The sequence below is a fragment of the Aquila chrysaetos genome, chromosome 6, assembly GCF_900496995.4.
Source record: "Aquila chrysaetos chrysaetos chromosome 6, bAquChr1.4, whole genome shotgun sequence".
Taxonomy (NCBI): domain Eukaryota; kingdom Metazoa; phylum Chordata; class Aves; order Accipitriformes; family Accipitridae; genus Aquila; species Aquila chrysaetos.
Window position 1 is genome coordinate 47,596,531 of NC_044009.1, and position 18,259 is coordinate 47,614,789.

Sequence of the window (18,259 nt, forward strand, 5' to 3'; positions counted from 1 at the left end):
TAGGGAAGGCATGCAGCTTTTGAATAGGGTAATCTAGTTTTGCTACACCCTTATGACAAATCTGTCTTATACCTGACACGGACTCTGACAGCACTAACAATCTAATAAATCAGTCATGGGTAATGCATGCCGAAAGCTGCTTTGGGGAAAAAAAGAAAGGAAAAAGGGGGCGACTTACGAGCAGACCAGGAGGATGTTTCTTTCTTCTCATGGCTCTAAGGCAGACTGGTTAAAAGCCTCTGTATTCTCTCAGTAAACTTATCACAAGTTATTCCCATCTTCCTGTGCAGTATAAATGCCAGCAAGTTACATGTCTAGATTGAAATTACTTCTAAACAGGGGGAAAAAAATTCTTAACCAGGTGTCAAAGAAATCACCTGAGAAATTGGCTGATCCCATCAGGAACGCTATCATGACAGAAGAGTAAAATTTTGAGAGTAAAGTTAGTACAAAAAATTTTTGACAAAATTATGATCATTAGGATAAAAGTTCTTTCTGGTTCAGACTGAGAATTTGTCTAGTCAGGGTTTTTCCTCAGAAGCACTTTCCATTTTTTGATCACTTTTAGTAGAGGGGCTTCTCCAAGCCAGGTTAGCTGCAGAGTTTGGGGAAGTGTTACCTGTCTAATGGGAAGGTAATAACAGAACTGGCTCTGGCACAGGAGAGAGAGAAGGACATAATCCTTTGAACTCTGAAAAGCTCAGCTAACGTGTCTAATTTGGAACTGAGTTGCCTGTGACTCAGGCAGAGGCAGAAAAGAAAGGCACCTCTGGACAATTTGTGTCTTAGTTTAGGAGCACAGAGGCAGAACCTTCATATACATGAACCGCACAGTGCATCCATGTGTTCCTCTTCCTAGGGGAAACTGGCTAATGTCAAGTCTCCCAGATCTCAGCTGATACAAATAGGAAGCAATATAGAAGAGAGAGTAATGTCTGTCTGTGTCTTGTAAGGCAGAGACCTTCCTTCTTTCCAAACCTGCCTTGCATGTGCCTGGGGATTGATCCAGAGCTTTTGTTCTCAAGCACAATGAAAACTTGTTCTGAATAATGAACGTTAATTTTGGACGTGGCAGCTCCTACCCAGAGCTCCTGAGTATGAATTAGTTGGCCGAAGTATAAACAGTAATCTTAGAGGTACCTATTGTTATGCATACCATGTATTTTCTGGTATGTCCTGCTCCTTCTCCAACTGATACTAATGTTAAATTAATTGAGCATAAAGATGTAGTATTAGGCCCACAGAGCATGTCATGCTCTACAACTTTTGTAGTTAAATAATTTAAAGTGAAAATAATTTTATGCATAATTCTACATGTGTTTATTTATGTATATGGAGTATTCCAAAGTCTTTTTCATTTGGGACATGACATATGAGTTGGCAGACCCTCTCAACATGTCATCAGCTTGAATTGAGCCCCAAAATGTACTCATTTCAATCCATCATCTACTGTTTTTTTCAGTGACCCATACAGAACAGGGTTTTCTGGCAGGAAGGCTGAGCATTAAATACACATAGATCATGCTTCTCTCCCCTATGGGTGTGTCAAGACCCAGGCTGGACAGACCAGGGATTCGTGGTGAGTTTGGAATTCCCTCGGGCTAAATTAAGGTGAAACGACACCAAACAATCAGTTGAACATTTTATTCATGGCAGAAGCGACCTGAACTTGGTCGCTTGGTCGCAAGGTATAACAGTAGGTGGCGGGGTTTCTCACAACAGGAATTGGCATGGAGATACCTCAATAATCCATGTAACCTGTGGTAACCATATACATCGATTCAGGGAAGAGGGAGATCCCTCCTGTTGAGTCTTGAGGTTCAGAGCAGACCCCCCCTTGCTTTCTAGACTCCTTCTTAGAGAAGAGCCTAGGGACGGCTGGATCTACTCCTAGTCCCAGACTTGGTCAATGTTTTTATGTCTTAAAGGGATGAGGTGTAGGGATTATGAAAGGGAGAGAGAGGAAGAGAGAGGCAGAGAACAAGAAAAGAGAAAGATGTCACTGGTCCTGCATCCAGCGTTGGTCCAGTCAGCCAACGGGTCCAGTTCTGGTGGGCGCACGCATGTGGGGCTTCAGCTTGTGTCCTTTTATCATCCTTGCCCCTCCTTCGGGTGGGCACTCGAACTCATGAGGCTAATTGGTTTGTGCTTTCAGAACCTTCGGGAAATGGGTCAGTGGGCTTGGGGGTCGTTTGGGGAGTAACTTCTCCTTCCCTGCAGACATGACCATGGTTTGATCTTTGGCCCTGGATGGTGAGCTGCCCTGCTCAGCGTATCAGAACAGCGCATCAGAACACGGAGCTGCGCCCCCTCCGGCAGGCCCTCCCTGTCCTGTTGCTGATGTCCTGTGCTGATCTGTGCTGATCGGCTTCTGTTCACCTGTGGTTCCTTGCTATGCAGGGTTTGTTGTTAGGCAGAGTTTGTAGTTAGGCAGAACTTGCCCCACCACGATGTTTGAGACACTAACTCTTTCAGTCTCGCGCAGGGTGGTCTCCCTAGGACAGAATTAGTGGCTTCTGCTGTTGAGCTGCTGCTGTACTTATTTATGGATAAACCAAGGAATGACATCTGCAGGCCCCGCCGAAAGCGGTACATTTCTGGAGCAAAACTCTGCTCATTCTAAAAGGAGTTAAGATGTCTTATCTAACTACCTATTCTGCAGGGAGTACATGCACTTCTTTCAACTTACATTGCACTTCCTAACATGAGAGAAAAAGCCCTTTTTAAATGAAAAGGAAATGGTATTTTTCTTTCTGGAATACCGAATAGCATGGCTATTTTTCCATTAAGGGCATTTTCTTTGCCTCACAGCAATTTCTAGGAGGTTTTAAGCTAATGTACTATGGAGGTACACATATATGTGCATACATACATATGTCCAATGAAGCATATAACCTGCCCCATCTTTTTGGCAAGAAAAATTAACTCCCTCCTACTTATTGCAGTCTCCTTCTTTGTAGGTAGAAAAAGTGTTAGTGTCATCTTTTCTCTTGAAAACAACACAAACCCTATGAAAATTCCAAAAGACTAGAGCCAAGGACTTAATGTTTAAACATGCACATGAATGAATATTATAAGCCATGAATGAGTTAAATCTGCCAATGACTGTGCTCTTAAAAAGGTTTACATTAAGAAAAAAACCCATACAATCCCCCTTCTGCCTGATGGTTCTGTTTCCTATTCCCATAACAAGAGGTCATGATTTATTTTGGGTTTTAATAGTATTTTGAAATAAGTCTTCAGCAAACAGAGAGTATTGGAAGTCATAATGACAATTAGAAGTTAGAACTAAGTTACTTGTAACTTCCAGTAACTATACTGAGCTGGTACATTTTTTTGGTAGAGTGCAATTAGTAAGACTGCCTCCTACCTTTAGCTCCTTGCAGTATTTTTGGACACATGACAATTAGAAGAAGTGGCTTATAAGAGAAGGTTTAGGAAAATAAGACCCTGTATTTGCAAGAAAATATCTCAAATGGGTATTTTTCAACAAGGTGTAAAACACCTGTGAAATTCTAGAGAATAATTTGTCTCTTACATTATTCTATATCTTGTTTAAAACACAGGCTGGGAATATAGTCATCACTGTATCATCTAGTGACTTTTTACCAAAGTATACTGAACAATCAGGGGGAGAAAATCAGTTAAGTGCTAAACTGGCTGGGAGAAAGGAACAGTGTCAAATTCATCCTCCAGAAAGAAGTGTTACACTGACACGATCTGTGAAACTGCAGTAACTGTAGGTTACCTATAGTTTGATATCAGATACTGGAACCTGAGCATTACTGTTTATTAGTGATTGTTTTTGTTTTATAATCACACATAAACTATCCTCAATGATGCAAAATAACTTTCTAATTGTCTAAAAATAGATGGGGATGTATATTGTCTCAAATAGTCACTTCTAGAAATACAGTGAGAAGCTGCAAGGTGTTGAAAGCTATTTTAGGTTTTGAAATCCAATCTTGGCAAGGGGTTTTGTTCATTAGCACTGTCTCTTGTAGACATTATGGAGGCAAGGTAATAGAAATCTTTTTTTATTGATTGGGGCCGTACTTCAAGAAAGGCATAATTGCCACCCTAAATTTAATCTTGTAGATACTCATCTGGTGCCAATGCTCTGTTTTAGTATTAATGTCTTCCTGGAACTGTTAAAGCGAATGCTAAAAACTTAACTTCATATTAACATTGCTAACTGTGATCTAGATAAGTATGTATTAGTAAAATACAGCAAGTATTCTTGAGGTCTGGTCCTTTGTCTAAGTGTTTGTAGGAAACTTGCAAGGAGTGGCAAGTGTAATTTGCTTTTTTATTCTTTTACTATTTACATTGGAGCAGTTCATAACATAAAATGAAAGGTGAAACTTCAGAAATAAAGAATAGAGAATCATTTATTGGAAAACAGAATGGATACATTTAAATCATTTTGCGATATTAGACGTGGGGAAAAAATGCTATTATTAGGAGCTGGATGAAAGGGAGGAGGAATGTTTCTGTGAATTATAGTAGCGACAGTTATTCCAAGCTTTTTTAAACCCTTAATTTGCAGTATTCAAAGGTCTCACAGTCAGTATTTTTTAATCTTAGAAATTGACAGTAAGGGTCAGATCAAATCTTACATCTAGTTACTGTTGCAGCCCTGAACGTTCAATCAAAATATCCTTACTTGTATCATTGTTCCCCTAAGTTGCTTTTGGAAGAGTGAGGGAGTGTCAAAACTTCTGTATTCCTCCATCAAGGCACTGAGATTTTGGTCTTTTTTCAGTTACTCTGAATCTTCCAGTGAGACAAATGAACGGAGAGCATGAATGCCCAGAGCGTGGTTTGGGATTTACTTTACCGAACCCGAGTTGTCCGAGGTGACAGTTTAAAACTCTTTTTTCCAAGTGAACTTATAATTGGTGTCCTCTTTCCTTTCCTTGCACTCCTTCCTCCCTCCGCCAGGTTTCCTGCCACTGCTCCATCCCATCCCACGTCAGTACCACTGCCTGCGATGAAACACGCGGCTCATCTTTTGGCCACTGGTAGGTGACCCAATGGTAGATTTCTGTAAACCTGAATTTTCGGATTAAGATGCAGATTTCTGAGAGCACCTAGGTTTTCCAGTATTTCACTAAGCCCCTACTGTATGATTAGAGAGCTAGTTTTATAAAGTGCTTCCAGGGATTAAGACTGTATGGCTACATGGGGGCTTCTGTGTCCTTGGCATGTCGACCATTAACTTGCCCGGGAGCAATGTATAGCCATTACAGAGGGCAAAGAAGAACTCAGGTGTAAAGGCAAATAAAAGCCAGCATTTCACCAGGTACTGCATTGATACCTCCACAAATAAATGCTGATACATTAGCAACTTAGGAAACTAAAGCATTTGGCTCTAGCAGTTACTCAGGGAAAGACAATACAGGCTGGAGCTAGTTTGGTTAAACATTATTGAGGTCTTTCCCTTGGTAGTCACTGAAATTTCTCAGAAGCAGCAGGATCTTATGTATTCACTTTTCTCTAGACTGTAGGCAAACATACCTGTTTAAAAAAAATGGGAAGAAATGAGGAAATTTATCTGTGCCTTCAAATTTTAATGAAAGCAGAATAACATGGCACTAAAAATCTTTATAAAATGGTCTGTGCCATTTTAAAATCTTGTTGTTGTCAGGAGCAGTCATTGTGATGGTGTCACTACAGCCATGGATCATGAATTTGAGCCTTGCCATAGACAGGTTTGAAAATAAATGTAGGTTTATTGACATATGAGAAGGGTTGGTTGTTTTTTTTTTTTTTATTCTTCTGTGTGATTATATGAGGATAGAAGGGAGAGAACTAGCAATTTCTTCACACTATCTTCCCAAATGAAAAACGTGCTCAGTGCCAGATTATCAATACCCAAATGATTGTCTTCATTGTCCTGTTGTTGTTATGTTATCTTCATCCTATTGGGAGCTGCAAAAAAGAAATGAGGATTCAGCTGCTTAAGGGACTGTAGAAGAAACAGCCTCATGCATGTGATGTCATGTGAGAAAAAATATGTGCAAGCATTCAAATAATTTATTGTAGTTACTGTATTTTTTTCACAATTTTTATGTAATTACGGCAAAATCACAATCCACATTTTTTTCAGAATTTTGACTTAGGTAACCAAAGTTTTTATTAACTAGGGAATGAAGAACATGTTACTGAAAGGGATTAAGCAGTGAAATGATGAATGGAACTGTTTCCAAAGCATGCACATAAAGTGATATCATCTAGCTAAGGCTGATTTCTGCTCCATCGCTTCAACAGGAAAATAGCTATATTGCTGAAATGATTTGGCTTAGGCTCTATTATTTGTGGTGGCGCTTGACAGTTATGGAGTTGGAATTCAATTTCTTTCATCTAAAGCAGGTGTGCCTTAAAAAAATCACTCTGCCACTTCCGTATAACGCATGGAGATTGTTGGCTTCTTGCCTGAAAGCGTTTCAGTGCACTTATCCCATTTTCATACAGCAGAAGTTGTCCATGAATATCATCTTGGTTTAAATACATGAGTGAATTTTCTTTATCCCAAAACAAGATAATAGATGATATGAAAAGCTTTATTTTATGCTAGCACATAGATTTAAGAACCCATTTTGAAGGGCAGTTTTATAGAAATCTATATTACAAAGCACATAAAGATGTTGACATGAATTTATTATTCAGGACAAGAAGAAAGGTGCTTCTTAATCTTGATGTATCTCTATTTGATATGACAGGTTAACATTGATATTAGCATCATGTATCCAAATTTTACTTCCCTGTTTGACTCTAAAATACCTTACCTTAGTTTCTGATAGTGATGTACCCAGGTAGCAGTTGTTTGTTTGTGAATAGTACATGGCACATTTATTTTATACGAAAAGGGAGCGTACTTCTACAAGTGTCTGCTGGGATTTAGACAGGTTGAGTTAGAGTAAGGATTTGAGTTTACATGGGAAAAATGTGTGTAATATCTGGAAGAGTGATATATATTTATTGAGGACAAACAAACATGTATGTGCATGTCTGTGTCATATTACACATTTCCATTTATCTATACACATTTATACTAAAATATGTATCTGGATTTTAGATGTGTATATATTTGTATGTGTAAATATATATATATATTTATAGAATCATAGAATAATTTAGGTTCGAAAAGACCTTTAAGATCATTGAGTCCAACCATCAGCCTAACACTGCCAAGCCCATCCCCAAACCATGTCCCTAAGTGCCACATCTACATGTCTTTTAAATACCTCCAGGGATGGTGACTCAACCACTTCCCTGGGCAGCCTGTGCCAGTGCTTGACAACCCTTCTGGTGAAGAAATTTTTCCTAATATCCAATCTAAACCTCCCCTGGCGCAGCTTGAGGCCATGTCCTCTTGTCCTATCACTAGTTACTCGATAGAAGAGACCAGCACCCACCTCGCTACAACCTCCTTTCAGGTAGCTGTAGAGAGCGATCAGGTCTCCCCTCAGCCTCCTTTTCTCCAGACTAAACAACCCCAGGTCCCTCAGCCGCTCCTCATCAGACTTGTGCTCTAGACCCTTCACCAGCTTTGTCGCTCCTCTTTGGATGCGGATATATATATATATATGAATGTTTATATATAAAATAGGACATATTATGAAAATTAAAATCCTGCAAAGGCCCTGTCTTGCTTTCTTTTGGTAGAAATGTGTGAAGAAAGTTGGAGCATATATTTAGTACCAAAAAGGACAGAAACTTGTAAGTATTCATGTTACACAGCCCTGTCTGCAGTCACCCCAAAAATCCATTCTGAATGCATGTGTCAGCTGAAGTCAAACATATCAGGGAAGACTTTCAATAGATTGGTTTCTCCTGTGTTCATGAAACTCTAATGAAAGCTAAAGCAAAGCATTGTGGTTTCCAAATCAGTAATGCTTTTCTGTCCCATTTAGACTTAAAGAGAAGATATAGGATGCATCTTTTTATTGCAGGGAAACAGCAGAAGTCCAGAATGAACACTTTTAGAAGTTTTCTTTCTTCACAAGCTTCTCTGAAACTAAAAGTGTGGTCAAGTATTCATACTGTGCACTACCATAGTTCTTTAAATCCTTTAAGAACCAGTGGCAGGTTTTTGTCGTCAGTAGGATGGAGCATACATGGAGACCTCCAGGTTAGCAGGGACCCGAGCTGGCGAGTTCACCTGGTAGGGCACATCTCTGCGTGGATTTATCTGGGCACGCCTGGAAGCCCAAACTCTTGGGTGCTTCCAGATCTAGGCTAACTACAGTGTATCAAGAAGCCTCTGAATACAGTCTGAATACAGGAACAAGTATATGTGTTGAAGATATTCAGTGATATGATGAGGAAGTCACAGTCTCATTTTTTTTGCTTAAATAGCATTAACTACTCTTACATTCCTTTGTAATAAGCAAGCAAATAGTCTGACTGACATACATGTGTAGCTCGATACTGCTTATATTTGACTTTCCCTTTTTTATCTCGTATTACTTCCATTTATTTGTCAAATAATTTAAGGATAGGCATGCCATTTTTCCCTAAAACTCCACAGATGACTAGCCTGTATATTCACAGATGCTAAATACAGCTCGTATAACTTCAGCACCATGATTTGTGGTTTAATGTCTGTTAGTGTATAAATGAACAAAGTAATAGTGATGTTAAGGTCACTAACTGCAGCAGAGGGTTGCCTAATATGAGGAATTGTTTATTAAAAACATCTTGTATTTTCAGGCTGTACTGAAATCAATAGTATGTTTAATCTTTGGAGGGTAGTCACTGGGTTCATTCATAGGGAATGAATGGCCTGCTGCTGTTTGGTTTACTGGTAAATTCGAGTGTTAAAAATATCTGCTATAAGGTGAGCGTTTTCTTAATTATTATTTTCTGTAACAGGCTACACTTCTCAGTACCTTTATGCTTAAGAATAAATATTCAACAGACAGGCAAGTTTAGTGCATTAATATTTAAACTGTTATTGGGACAATACACCATCACGATAGCTTGTAGTGTAATATTATGTACCATTTATATCTAACTAGATAACATTGTTTAGCTTAAATTAATTCTGTTGGCTTAATTAATGCTATTACTTTAATCCATTTAGGAAGGAAAAAAAAACCCAAGGAAAGTGTGATGGTATCAGATAGGACAACAGATACAATATGAATTTCAATTTTCTGAAAAACTCCCTGTTGTGCAAATGATGCCATGATTGTCTTTCTTAGTCTCTTTTGGGACTCGTGCCAAAGTTTTTAACTGCGGTTCCACTGGAAAAGAGGTCTGTTTAGTCTTTTTTGTTTGGGTCACCCCTTCCAGCCCTGAACAAATGTGCTCTAATGGCTGTTTTGAGTGTAAAAGTCAGCAGGAGCATTTGTCTTCATGTCTGCCATGAAACTTCCTAAATTATCTGGATCTCTCAAAGAGTCAATACAAATTAAAAATACGCAGAAGATTTCTAAGAGAGTGATTGCTATTCTAGCAAGTTCATTAGCCTTCTGAGGAATGTTGTTGGCAGGCTTTGTTTAGCAGAAGTCCAAAAAAAAGTAAACCAAAAATGTCAGAAAATGAATTGCAAATCATTTGGCAATATAAACGTGAGAACTAGGATGTAGATGATGAATAATTTGGGAAAATGTATATTGTTCCTCCAGGAATCTTAACTGCACAAAAGGGAACTATACCGAAGATTACAGCAGAGAAAGGGGAATAACGTGATTAAGCGAATATGGGCCGTCCAGCTTTTCCAAATGCACTGGGAAAACCAGACTCCAGACACTATTTATTTTGTGGAGGAAAAAGGAGTTCTGCAGCGAGGCCTTTTTTTTCGAGGCCTTTTTTTTCTAGCTCCCTGTATCTATCTCCTTAGTGTTTTCAGTCCGTACTCTGAAAAAGATGCTGCTAAAAAGGAATTTTTCACTCTAATTTTGTGAGAGTAAGTTGAAGACCAGAAATTAAGTTTAAAGGAGGAAATCAGTCTCCTAAACTGGGTAAGTGGCAATTAGCTTGCATCTCCTTCCCTAGGAAAGGGAGGTTGGTGCAATTCAGTTAGCTGCGAGTGCAGTCACCTAGAGCATCCCTTGTCAGCTGCTGCTGAGGGAAAGGAAGAGGCTGCTCAACTCCAATTTAATCCAGGTTTTTGGACAAATTTTACATGCCACTGCTACTGTGTTGTTCCCATTATTCGAAGATTCATAACAGAAACAGAGTAAAGCATGAGTTTTAACTCCCATAGCAAAACATAGTGGTAAATCTAACAGGAAGGAGAGAAAATTGCAGATGACACAGGCAAGGCTATGTGCTCAATGCCTTTTCTTCAGTCTTCACGGAAAGGTTAAATGTGACAAAAGGTTTAACATGATCAGAATTAACAAGGGAACAGGCATGCAAGGGAGAGTAGGGAAGGAACTGAGTATTTAGATTCAGAGAAGTCAGATTTAAGGCCTGTTTACAAGGTTAAATGACTAGGCAATAAACTGGGATTTGAATTTATGGTATGCTATCTACTGTGCATTAGCTCCCCATATGGAAAGCCTTAGTATATAAGAGGGTCTTTACATGAAGCAGCTTTTCCAGGTCAACAGGGCCTCACAGAGTTTACCCCAGCATATTTAAAGATGCGTTTTCTAAACCAGCAGTGACTTTCTTTGAGAACTCCTGAAGGATATAAATAATCCCAGTAAAAATAATACACATTTTTGAATGAGAAAAAAAAAGGAAAAGCAAGGGAATGACAGCCAAAGATTCAGACTAAGTTGGTATCTGGAAAGATACTAACACAAATTATTAAACAATCAATTTATAAACCCCTCAAGCTTAATAAGGGAACCAGCCACTCTATCCACCAAGAACAGTATGGTTTTTACTTTAGGGAGACTTCTGATATGACTCAGATAGTCGTGCCAGTAAGTATGATTCAGATTAAATAAGTAAGGAGCAAAGCCTGTTTGAGAAAGTATTATCAAGGAATAATTATATCAGTAGTCTGTAGGCCCTGATTTTTCTACTCTTCGCTACTTTCATTAATGTTTTAGACAATGAGGTGTCACTTTTTGAACATCGTCACACTTGGAAGCAGTGCAAGCAGGCTTAGAATTAAAAATCGTTTTGATAAATGGGTGAGACAGCTTGAAATCTGTAAGACAAAATTAAGTAAAGACAATAAAGATGGTGCTTACAGAGGAAAAGTCAACTGCACAAATGCCAAATGGGAAATAAGTGATAAGGTATCGGCACTGTGGAAAAGACTGAGCAGGTTGCAGCACTGCTGCAGAAAAATGTAAATCTCTTGCTGTAAATATATTAATCAGAGACACACAGGGAGGCAGTTGCTGGGCACTAGCCTGCACTGGTGCTCAGCTACAGCATGTCAGGAAGGATATGGAGAAACTGGAGACAGTTTAGACGAGCAACAGAGAACAGGGCTTGAAAATTGGTTGGTTTAGCTTAGGAAAATGGGAGAAAATCAGGCAGCAAAGACTCTAATTGTCTTCAAACGTATAAATGTTGTTACTGAAAGAACTGTGATAACTTTTCTCTGTGCCCACCAAGGTTACCTCAAGAAGTATCAGTTTTACTTGCAGCAGATTGGGTTTATGGTCAGGGTTAGGAAAAACAAACTGTGCTCTAATATTGTAGTTAAATACTTGGACAATTACTTAGATAAATTGTGAGATTTCCACGATTGAGAGGTTTGGAGAAGAAGTTGATTAAAACTTGTACAGATTGTTCAGTTATACCTGATCCAGTCTGATAAATTAACTCTTGGGAAGACTATCATCACAACTTTTCCACAGCAATATGGGTATGAATTCCTATGTTTACAATTTACTGTAATCCATGCTAGTAAATGAGCTTTGTATTTTAATATCTCTCATAATTTTGGTTTTTTGGAGGGGTAGCTCATTTGCTTTCATATAACATAAGCCATGTAATTTAAACTAGACATCATTAAATCCATCATTTTTATTACTAACTTTGATTCTAGCTTTCAGCAAGGCTTACAGATTGAAGGGAACCTGTTAATTCTCTTTTATTCAGAGCATTTCCTTCTTCACATCAAAGTAATGCACGTTCATATCAGCACAGCCAATCAGTAATTCTGGAGAATAAGCCATGAAACTGAAGAGTGCTTTAAACAGTCTTGAAAAATGTGAGATTAATCATTGCTAGAGAGACCCATGTGTTTACATGTATCATTGATGGCTTGGCATTTTGGACATACAAAATATGCAAAGTCGTCTTCTACTTTCTTTTTCTTTCAGGAGTGATTTACCATGTAATAGTTTATTCATGTGAAAAGGAAGCCTATTTTTTTGATGTAATATTTTCTGTTAAGTGCAACAAAGTTCCACTTCATTTGTGAAATGACAAATATCATACTTCACACTTTCACAACTAGAGTAATGCTCTAAAGCAATCCTGATAATCCTGGTCTGCTGTATCAAAGAGGGCAACTCTTGACCTACCAAGGGAAAGTCTCCTGGATATAAACACCTGCAGACAATAACTCCAGTTTATCTTGGCATATTCCTGCTTCCATTTGGACTTCTGTTAACTGAGAAAATGTGCACCGTATTTTCCTAGGCTACAGCCAACCTATTTAATAGATTTTTTTATATATAGAAAATTACAACACTTATTCATCTGATCTACATCAGCTGCATTTCAATATTGATGTAGGAACTGTAATTTAGTATAAGAATGTACTTGTTAAGAAAATCCATACAGAACTTTAATTCTGATATTAAAACCTAATTATCATTAACAGAATAAAATGACTATTGGAATAGATTTTCATGCTTTCTCTTAATGCGTTATGTAATTGAAATGAAAATATGTTGATTTTTGCCCCTAGCCTTTCAATATAGATAAATGACAGGGCAACCTGCCTTTTTGAAAGCTGGAGATTGGGCCAATCAGGACATCTGATTGGAGTAGTGTTTGAGTTATGGGAAATGACCGTGGCTTAAAATTGTGGCTCTTAACAATGGCAAACCTGTAAATTGTTTTGGCTGTTTGTGACTCTGGAAGGGAGAAGATTCTCTGAGAAACAGGAGGTGCAGGATATGAAATAGAGCAGTACTCAAAATAGAAGGGGAAATTCAAGTTGATACATACAGTGTTTAGGCACACCAGGCAAGACAGAAAAAATGATTTTGTCTTAGTGGTGATGTAGGGGATAAACTCGACTTAAAGACATACACTGATGTGATGGTCAGGTCAAGCCCAGCTGTCAGATGTACTATAACCTTACAAACCATTCTGGTAGTTGGACATGGCTTACTGGTTTTTTTTGGGGGTGGTGAGCATAGTATTTGCCCAACTCAATGCTTCTCAAATTCATGCAAAAAAAGATTTGCATGAACTGGACTTCAGTTTGCTTTGGTTAATGCCAGGAAGAGAGAAATCATTGTTTCTTCATAAGACAACAGGAACAGCTATCACAGCAAGAAGATACAGAGCAGGACAGGTGTCACCTGTTTTGGTTGCCATTCACCTTGGGACGGCACAGAAGATTTAGTCCCATCAGCTCTGTTTGAGCATAGGTGGGAGCACCCATTTGGTAACGGAATAGCAAGTGCTAACAGGTGCTAGGAGAGTTCATCTTGGAAAAGAGCCTCTAACAAAGTTACTTGGAGAAGCGAGATGAATCCCTCTCCGACCATGAGAATTGTTCTGGTGTTTTGCCACTTTTGGATAGGTCTGTAGTGACATTTAATGTAGAGTTTGAAGTCAAGCTCAGCAAGACAAAGCAGGCTGTCTATGGACATCAGAAACTGGAGTGGAGAAGGAATGAACAAGAGTAATTGCTGTTTATAGACCTCCTGGGTGCACGTTGCAAACAAGAGGCAAAGTTAGGAAGGGAAGGGGGTGAAAAGCAAGCGGAGGGGCATCTGGTGGGGAAGAACAGGTTGCCCTTGCAATTCAGAAAAGCTTCTAGGCTTGGGCTGGACTGCAACTAGCTGTTTTTCTCCAGGGTTTACTTTGCAGATGATTAGCGAGTTTGGACAGGAGCACTGTATTAAGGATGACCCTACCTACCAGAATAGACACAGCTTTTGTGGGTTTTATATTTCAAGTATTAAACTGTTCCTTAAGGGAAAATTTTGTACAGAACTTGGATACAGTGGTATTTTGGCAGCTTAGCAGTCATTAAACTTCCTGTAAACTATTTTGTAACCTTATTTACACCTTTCATAAGGTTAACAAGACTTTAACCCATTTTCCTGTAGGCTGTTTCAGTTCCATTTGGTTATTTTTGTCCCTCTTACCATAAGAATCAGTGGGTTTGGAGCTTACCTTCTTTTCACATGCTGAACCAGTATAGCCACTTCTGCAAGCACAGACATTTGGTCTTATGCATCTGCTTCCAAACAGACATTTTTGCTCACAAAGTGCTACAAATGAAAGATAAAGTTGTTTAGAAATACAGTTATTCTAAGTCTTGTAATTAGAAAGGGAATATTTAGATGCTTTTGAAAATGTTCTGGCAAAATATATTATGATTCTGTAGTTTCATATGATGGAGCAAAGGACAATAAATAAAAAAATATTGAGGTATTAAAAATGGTTTTCCATAGGCTTTTTCATGCCTATTTGTCTGTTAGGGTTATAATTTTTCTTTTTTTTTCCTACTCTTCTTCCCACTGGTGGGGAAAGAGAAGACTGTGCTAAAGTAATTGCCTCAGCTCAGTCGGAAATGGACCAGTGCAAGGCCTAATTTTGAAAGCCAGTATATGTTCTGGGCATTGATGGTTGGGTCAGATTTGTGCCAAAATTGATTTTTTTTTTTGTTCCAGTTGAATTAAAATAACAGCTGTTAAAAGATTTGTTCTTGACTTGAGATGAAAAGATATGTTAAATATGTATTCCCAAAGGTGATGCTATCACAATAAATAAAAGGGAGAATTTGGTGAATTGCATACTTACACTTATGGAAACCAGGGCATAAGAAGATGTAATTTCATGGTCCCACAGAATCAGTAATGAGCTACTTATTCCAAGTAAAAAGGAATCAGAAAAACTTTTAAATTTTGTTTATAGTACCATATTACTTATGGAGGCCCATCCGTTTGAAGATATTCTGTTAATAAAAGAATCAGTGGGGTTTTTTTTTAAGAGAGAAAAAAGATAATCAATTGAATTAGTTAAATTTCAGCCAGTTTTTCATCCTCATTAGCAGTTTTTATTGTTTTGACATTGTTTTGGCATAGACGAAAGAGAACAGCCAATTCATAGGGCACCAATTGAAGAACACACATGTCATAGTATTTTAATTAGATCTCAGGAGTTAAACCTTCTATAAATATTGCCAGAATATTGTATCCTAGTTACAGGCAGTCAGACTAAGTGTCTTCAAAACTGGTCAGATGTGTATCAACAAGTGGCTTCTTATATTTTCTTGTGAGGCAGAGGCATATAGGAGGCTGCAAACCATGCATCATTAAGACAGATCTGAAAATAAAGTAGACACATATCTATGATCCAGTACCATCATCTCCTTCATCATGGAGCAAAGTGTTCCATCAGATTTGAAAGACTTTAATGTATCCCTATGTGTTTTGGGTTTGTGTGGTGGGGTTTTGGTAGCGGGACAGGGGCTGCAGGGGCGGCTCCTGTGAGAAGCTGCTGGAAGCTTCCCCGGCTCCAAGTCGGACCCACCGCTGGCCCAGGCCGAGCCCACCAGCGATGGCGGTAGCGCCTCTGGGAGAACAGAGTTAAGAGGGGAACCTGCAGCGGAGAGGGGAGCGGGACGTGAGAGGAACCCCTGTGCAGATCCCGAGGTCAGTGAGGAAGGAGGAGGAGGAGGAGCAGGGCAGGAGGGGCTGCCCCCGCAGCCCGCGGTGAGGCGGCAGGCTGTCCCCCCCCAGCCCACGGAGCGGAGCAGGGGAGCAGATTCCCGTCTGCAGCCCGGGGAGAGAGGAGCCCACGCCGGAGCAGCGGGATGGATGCCCCCAAGATGGCCGGGACTCCAGGGGGAAGCCCGCGCTGGAGCAGGCTGTGCCTGAAGGACTGCAGCCCGCAGAAAGGCCCCACGCCAGGGAAGTTTGGGAAGAACTGCAGCCCGTGGGAAGGACCCACGCTGGAGCAGGGGAAGAGTGAGGAGTCCTGCCCCTGAGGAGGAAGGAGCGGCAGAGACAACGTGTGAGGAACTGACCCCAACCCCCATTCCCCGTCCCCCTGCACCGCTGGAGGGGAGAAGGGAGAGAATTCGGGAGTGAAGCTGTGCCCAGGAAGAAGGGAGGGGTGAGGGGAAGTTGTTTTAAGATTTAATTTTACTTCTCATTATCCTTGTTTTGATTTGATTGGTAGTAAATTAAATTGAATTTGGTTTTTTTTCCCCAAGTTGAGCCTGTCTTTTGCCCGTGACCATAAGTGGGGAGTGATCCCTCCTAGTCCTTGTCTCGACCCACGAGCATTTCTTTATATTTTCTCCTCCTCATCCCACCGGGGCCGGGGGGGAGGAGTGAGCGAGCAGCTTCATGGTGCTTTGTTGCCAGCTGGGCTTAACCCACGACACCCAATGAGGGGTTTTTCACAGGAAATCTACTTTTTTGAGGTGCTGAAGGAACAAATCCTAGAACTTCAGTTTGTTAGACTGAGGTTCTGATTTTGACACAGGTTTAAGCTCATGCAAATTCTTAGTGTTACAATCTGAAGTCTCAGAGACAGACCAGGCCAGTGAAATTTCTTTAGAAAACAGACTGTGAGATCCTAAGCCATCCAAATGTGATTCTCAGAGTTATAGTGATTGTTATAATGACCTTGGAAGGCCAGCAACAAAGTGTTTAACATCTGGAATTTGTATTGCTTTTGTTCTATCAGGTTATTGTGGCAGCTAACACTCAGTGAGGAGGTTGAGATTTTGCCAGAGTAGGGAATATTAAAATCTAAATATGTATACTGAACTTCAGGCCTCACAGCTATAGGACAGAGGAGCGAAGAAGCAGATTTATTGCCACTCTATGCATCTTAAAAAGGAGAAGCTGTAAACAGCCTGGCAAACTGCTACTCTTGTAAGTATAGTCAGGTAGTGAGAGTTCATGCTGTGTCAAAACTACTGACCCGTACCGTGTCCAGAACAAGAACACACAGAGACCTGGACATGCTGGTGACCTTCAGGTGCTCTTTTTTAAAAAAGCCAGCTGTGTCAGGTGGTTATCTGCTGTAGGACTCCAGTGACGTGGAGCTGGTGACTTGGCATCCTAGTATATGAGCTAGTTGATATATTTCTGCTATTTTGAAAAGGTAAAAGTGCTGTTTTGTTGAAACAAAATTTTAAGAAACAAACTTGGTTTTGCTAGGTGTCTGTTGCAAAACACTCCTTAAGACCCAGAATGGGCAGCTGCAAACTTCTGAATTTCTCCTTCGGGGCAGGGCAGGGGTAGGGGCAAGTTTGAATCCTGGGTGTGGATGGGGCAGAGGAGGAATGAAATCACACTTAAGCTAGAACAGTGTGCTCATCGTCTGCTGACTGCTACTTCAGCTCCTCCATGTACTTTGAAAGTAGTCAGATTTGTAACTGGAAAAATCTTAAGAGTTTCATTCCTGGAACAAAAATGTTTCCGAGTAGGGAGTGCATTGTCAGCAGAAGGGGATCCTTCTGCTCACACCAGTTTTGTTCCCCTGTATAGTAAGCTAGAAGAGAGAGAACTGTGTATGATATTACTATTATTCATTTGATATGAACTTGATCTGGGGAAAGATGGAAGTTGATTCCCCTTTCAGCTTGGTGGTGGTTAAAATAAGAACAGGTAAAGCAAAGAGAGGTGGACTTTTCTGGAGACCCCTATAGCAGCTGGGGTTGTGCTGGTATGCATGGACAGAACAGGCATTAGATAAAGTACCAGGCTTTTTTCTGTCTGTGGTTTCTTTGATTCTCAGTTGACGCAAACAAAGAAAAGGAAGGTAAAAGATTTCCTCCTTTTTTATCCTTTGCTACCTGCCTGTCTCTCCCTCTCCACCCACTGCTTCTTGCTGTAGTGCTCAGAAAAACAAGAGCTCAGTTAGGAGAAAAGTTAAAAACATTTTGGAAGAAAATTGGAATTGAAATCACAGAGGATAATAACATAGCTGAAGTTCAAATGAATATTTCATAAATGTATTTACAAGGGATGCTAAGCCACTAAACACTAAAAATGACACAGGCAATGTATGCATTATCCTGCACAGATTCAGCAAAGAAAGTCATTTAATAAGCTAAGCTTATGTTAAAATTATAATCAATAAATGCCCATTACAGAAGGAGATTTATCCCTGGGTGTTAAAAGAA

The 18,259-nt window shown here is 39.8% G+C and overlaps 1 protein-coding gene across 1 annotated transcript in view; it reads right to left on the reverse strand.

Moving 5' to 3' along the window:
- Positions 1-4,373: 4,373 nt before the first annotated feature.
- LOC115343179 (von Willebrand factor D and EGF domain-containing protein-like) overlaps positions 4,374-18,259 on the reverse strand; it is a 190,295-nt gene continuing 176,409 nt past the window's right edge. The window contains exons 28-29 of the mRNA XM_030018811.1: positions 14,287-14,384; positions 4,374-5,934 (exon numbers count right to left, since the gene is read on the reverse strand). Coding sequence (XP_029874671.1) covers positions 5,920-5,934; positions 14,287-14,384 — 113 coding nt within the window. The 3' untranslated portion in view covers positions 4,374-5,919. The remainder of the gene's footprint in view (positions 5,935-14,286; positions 14,385-18,259) is intronic.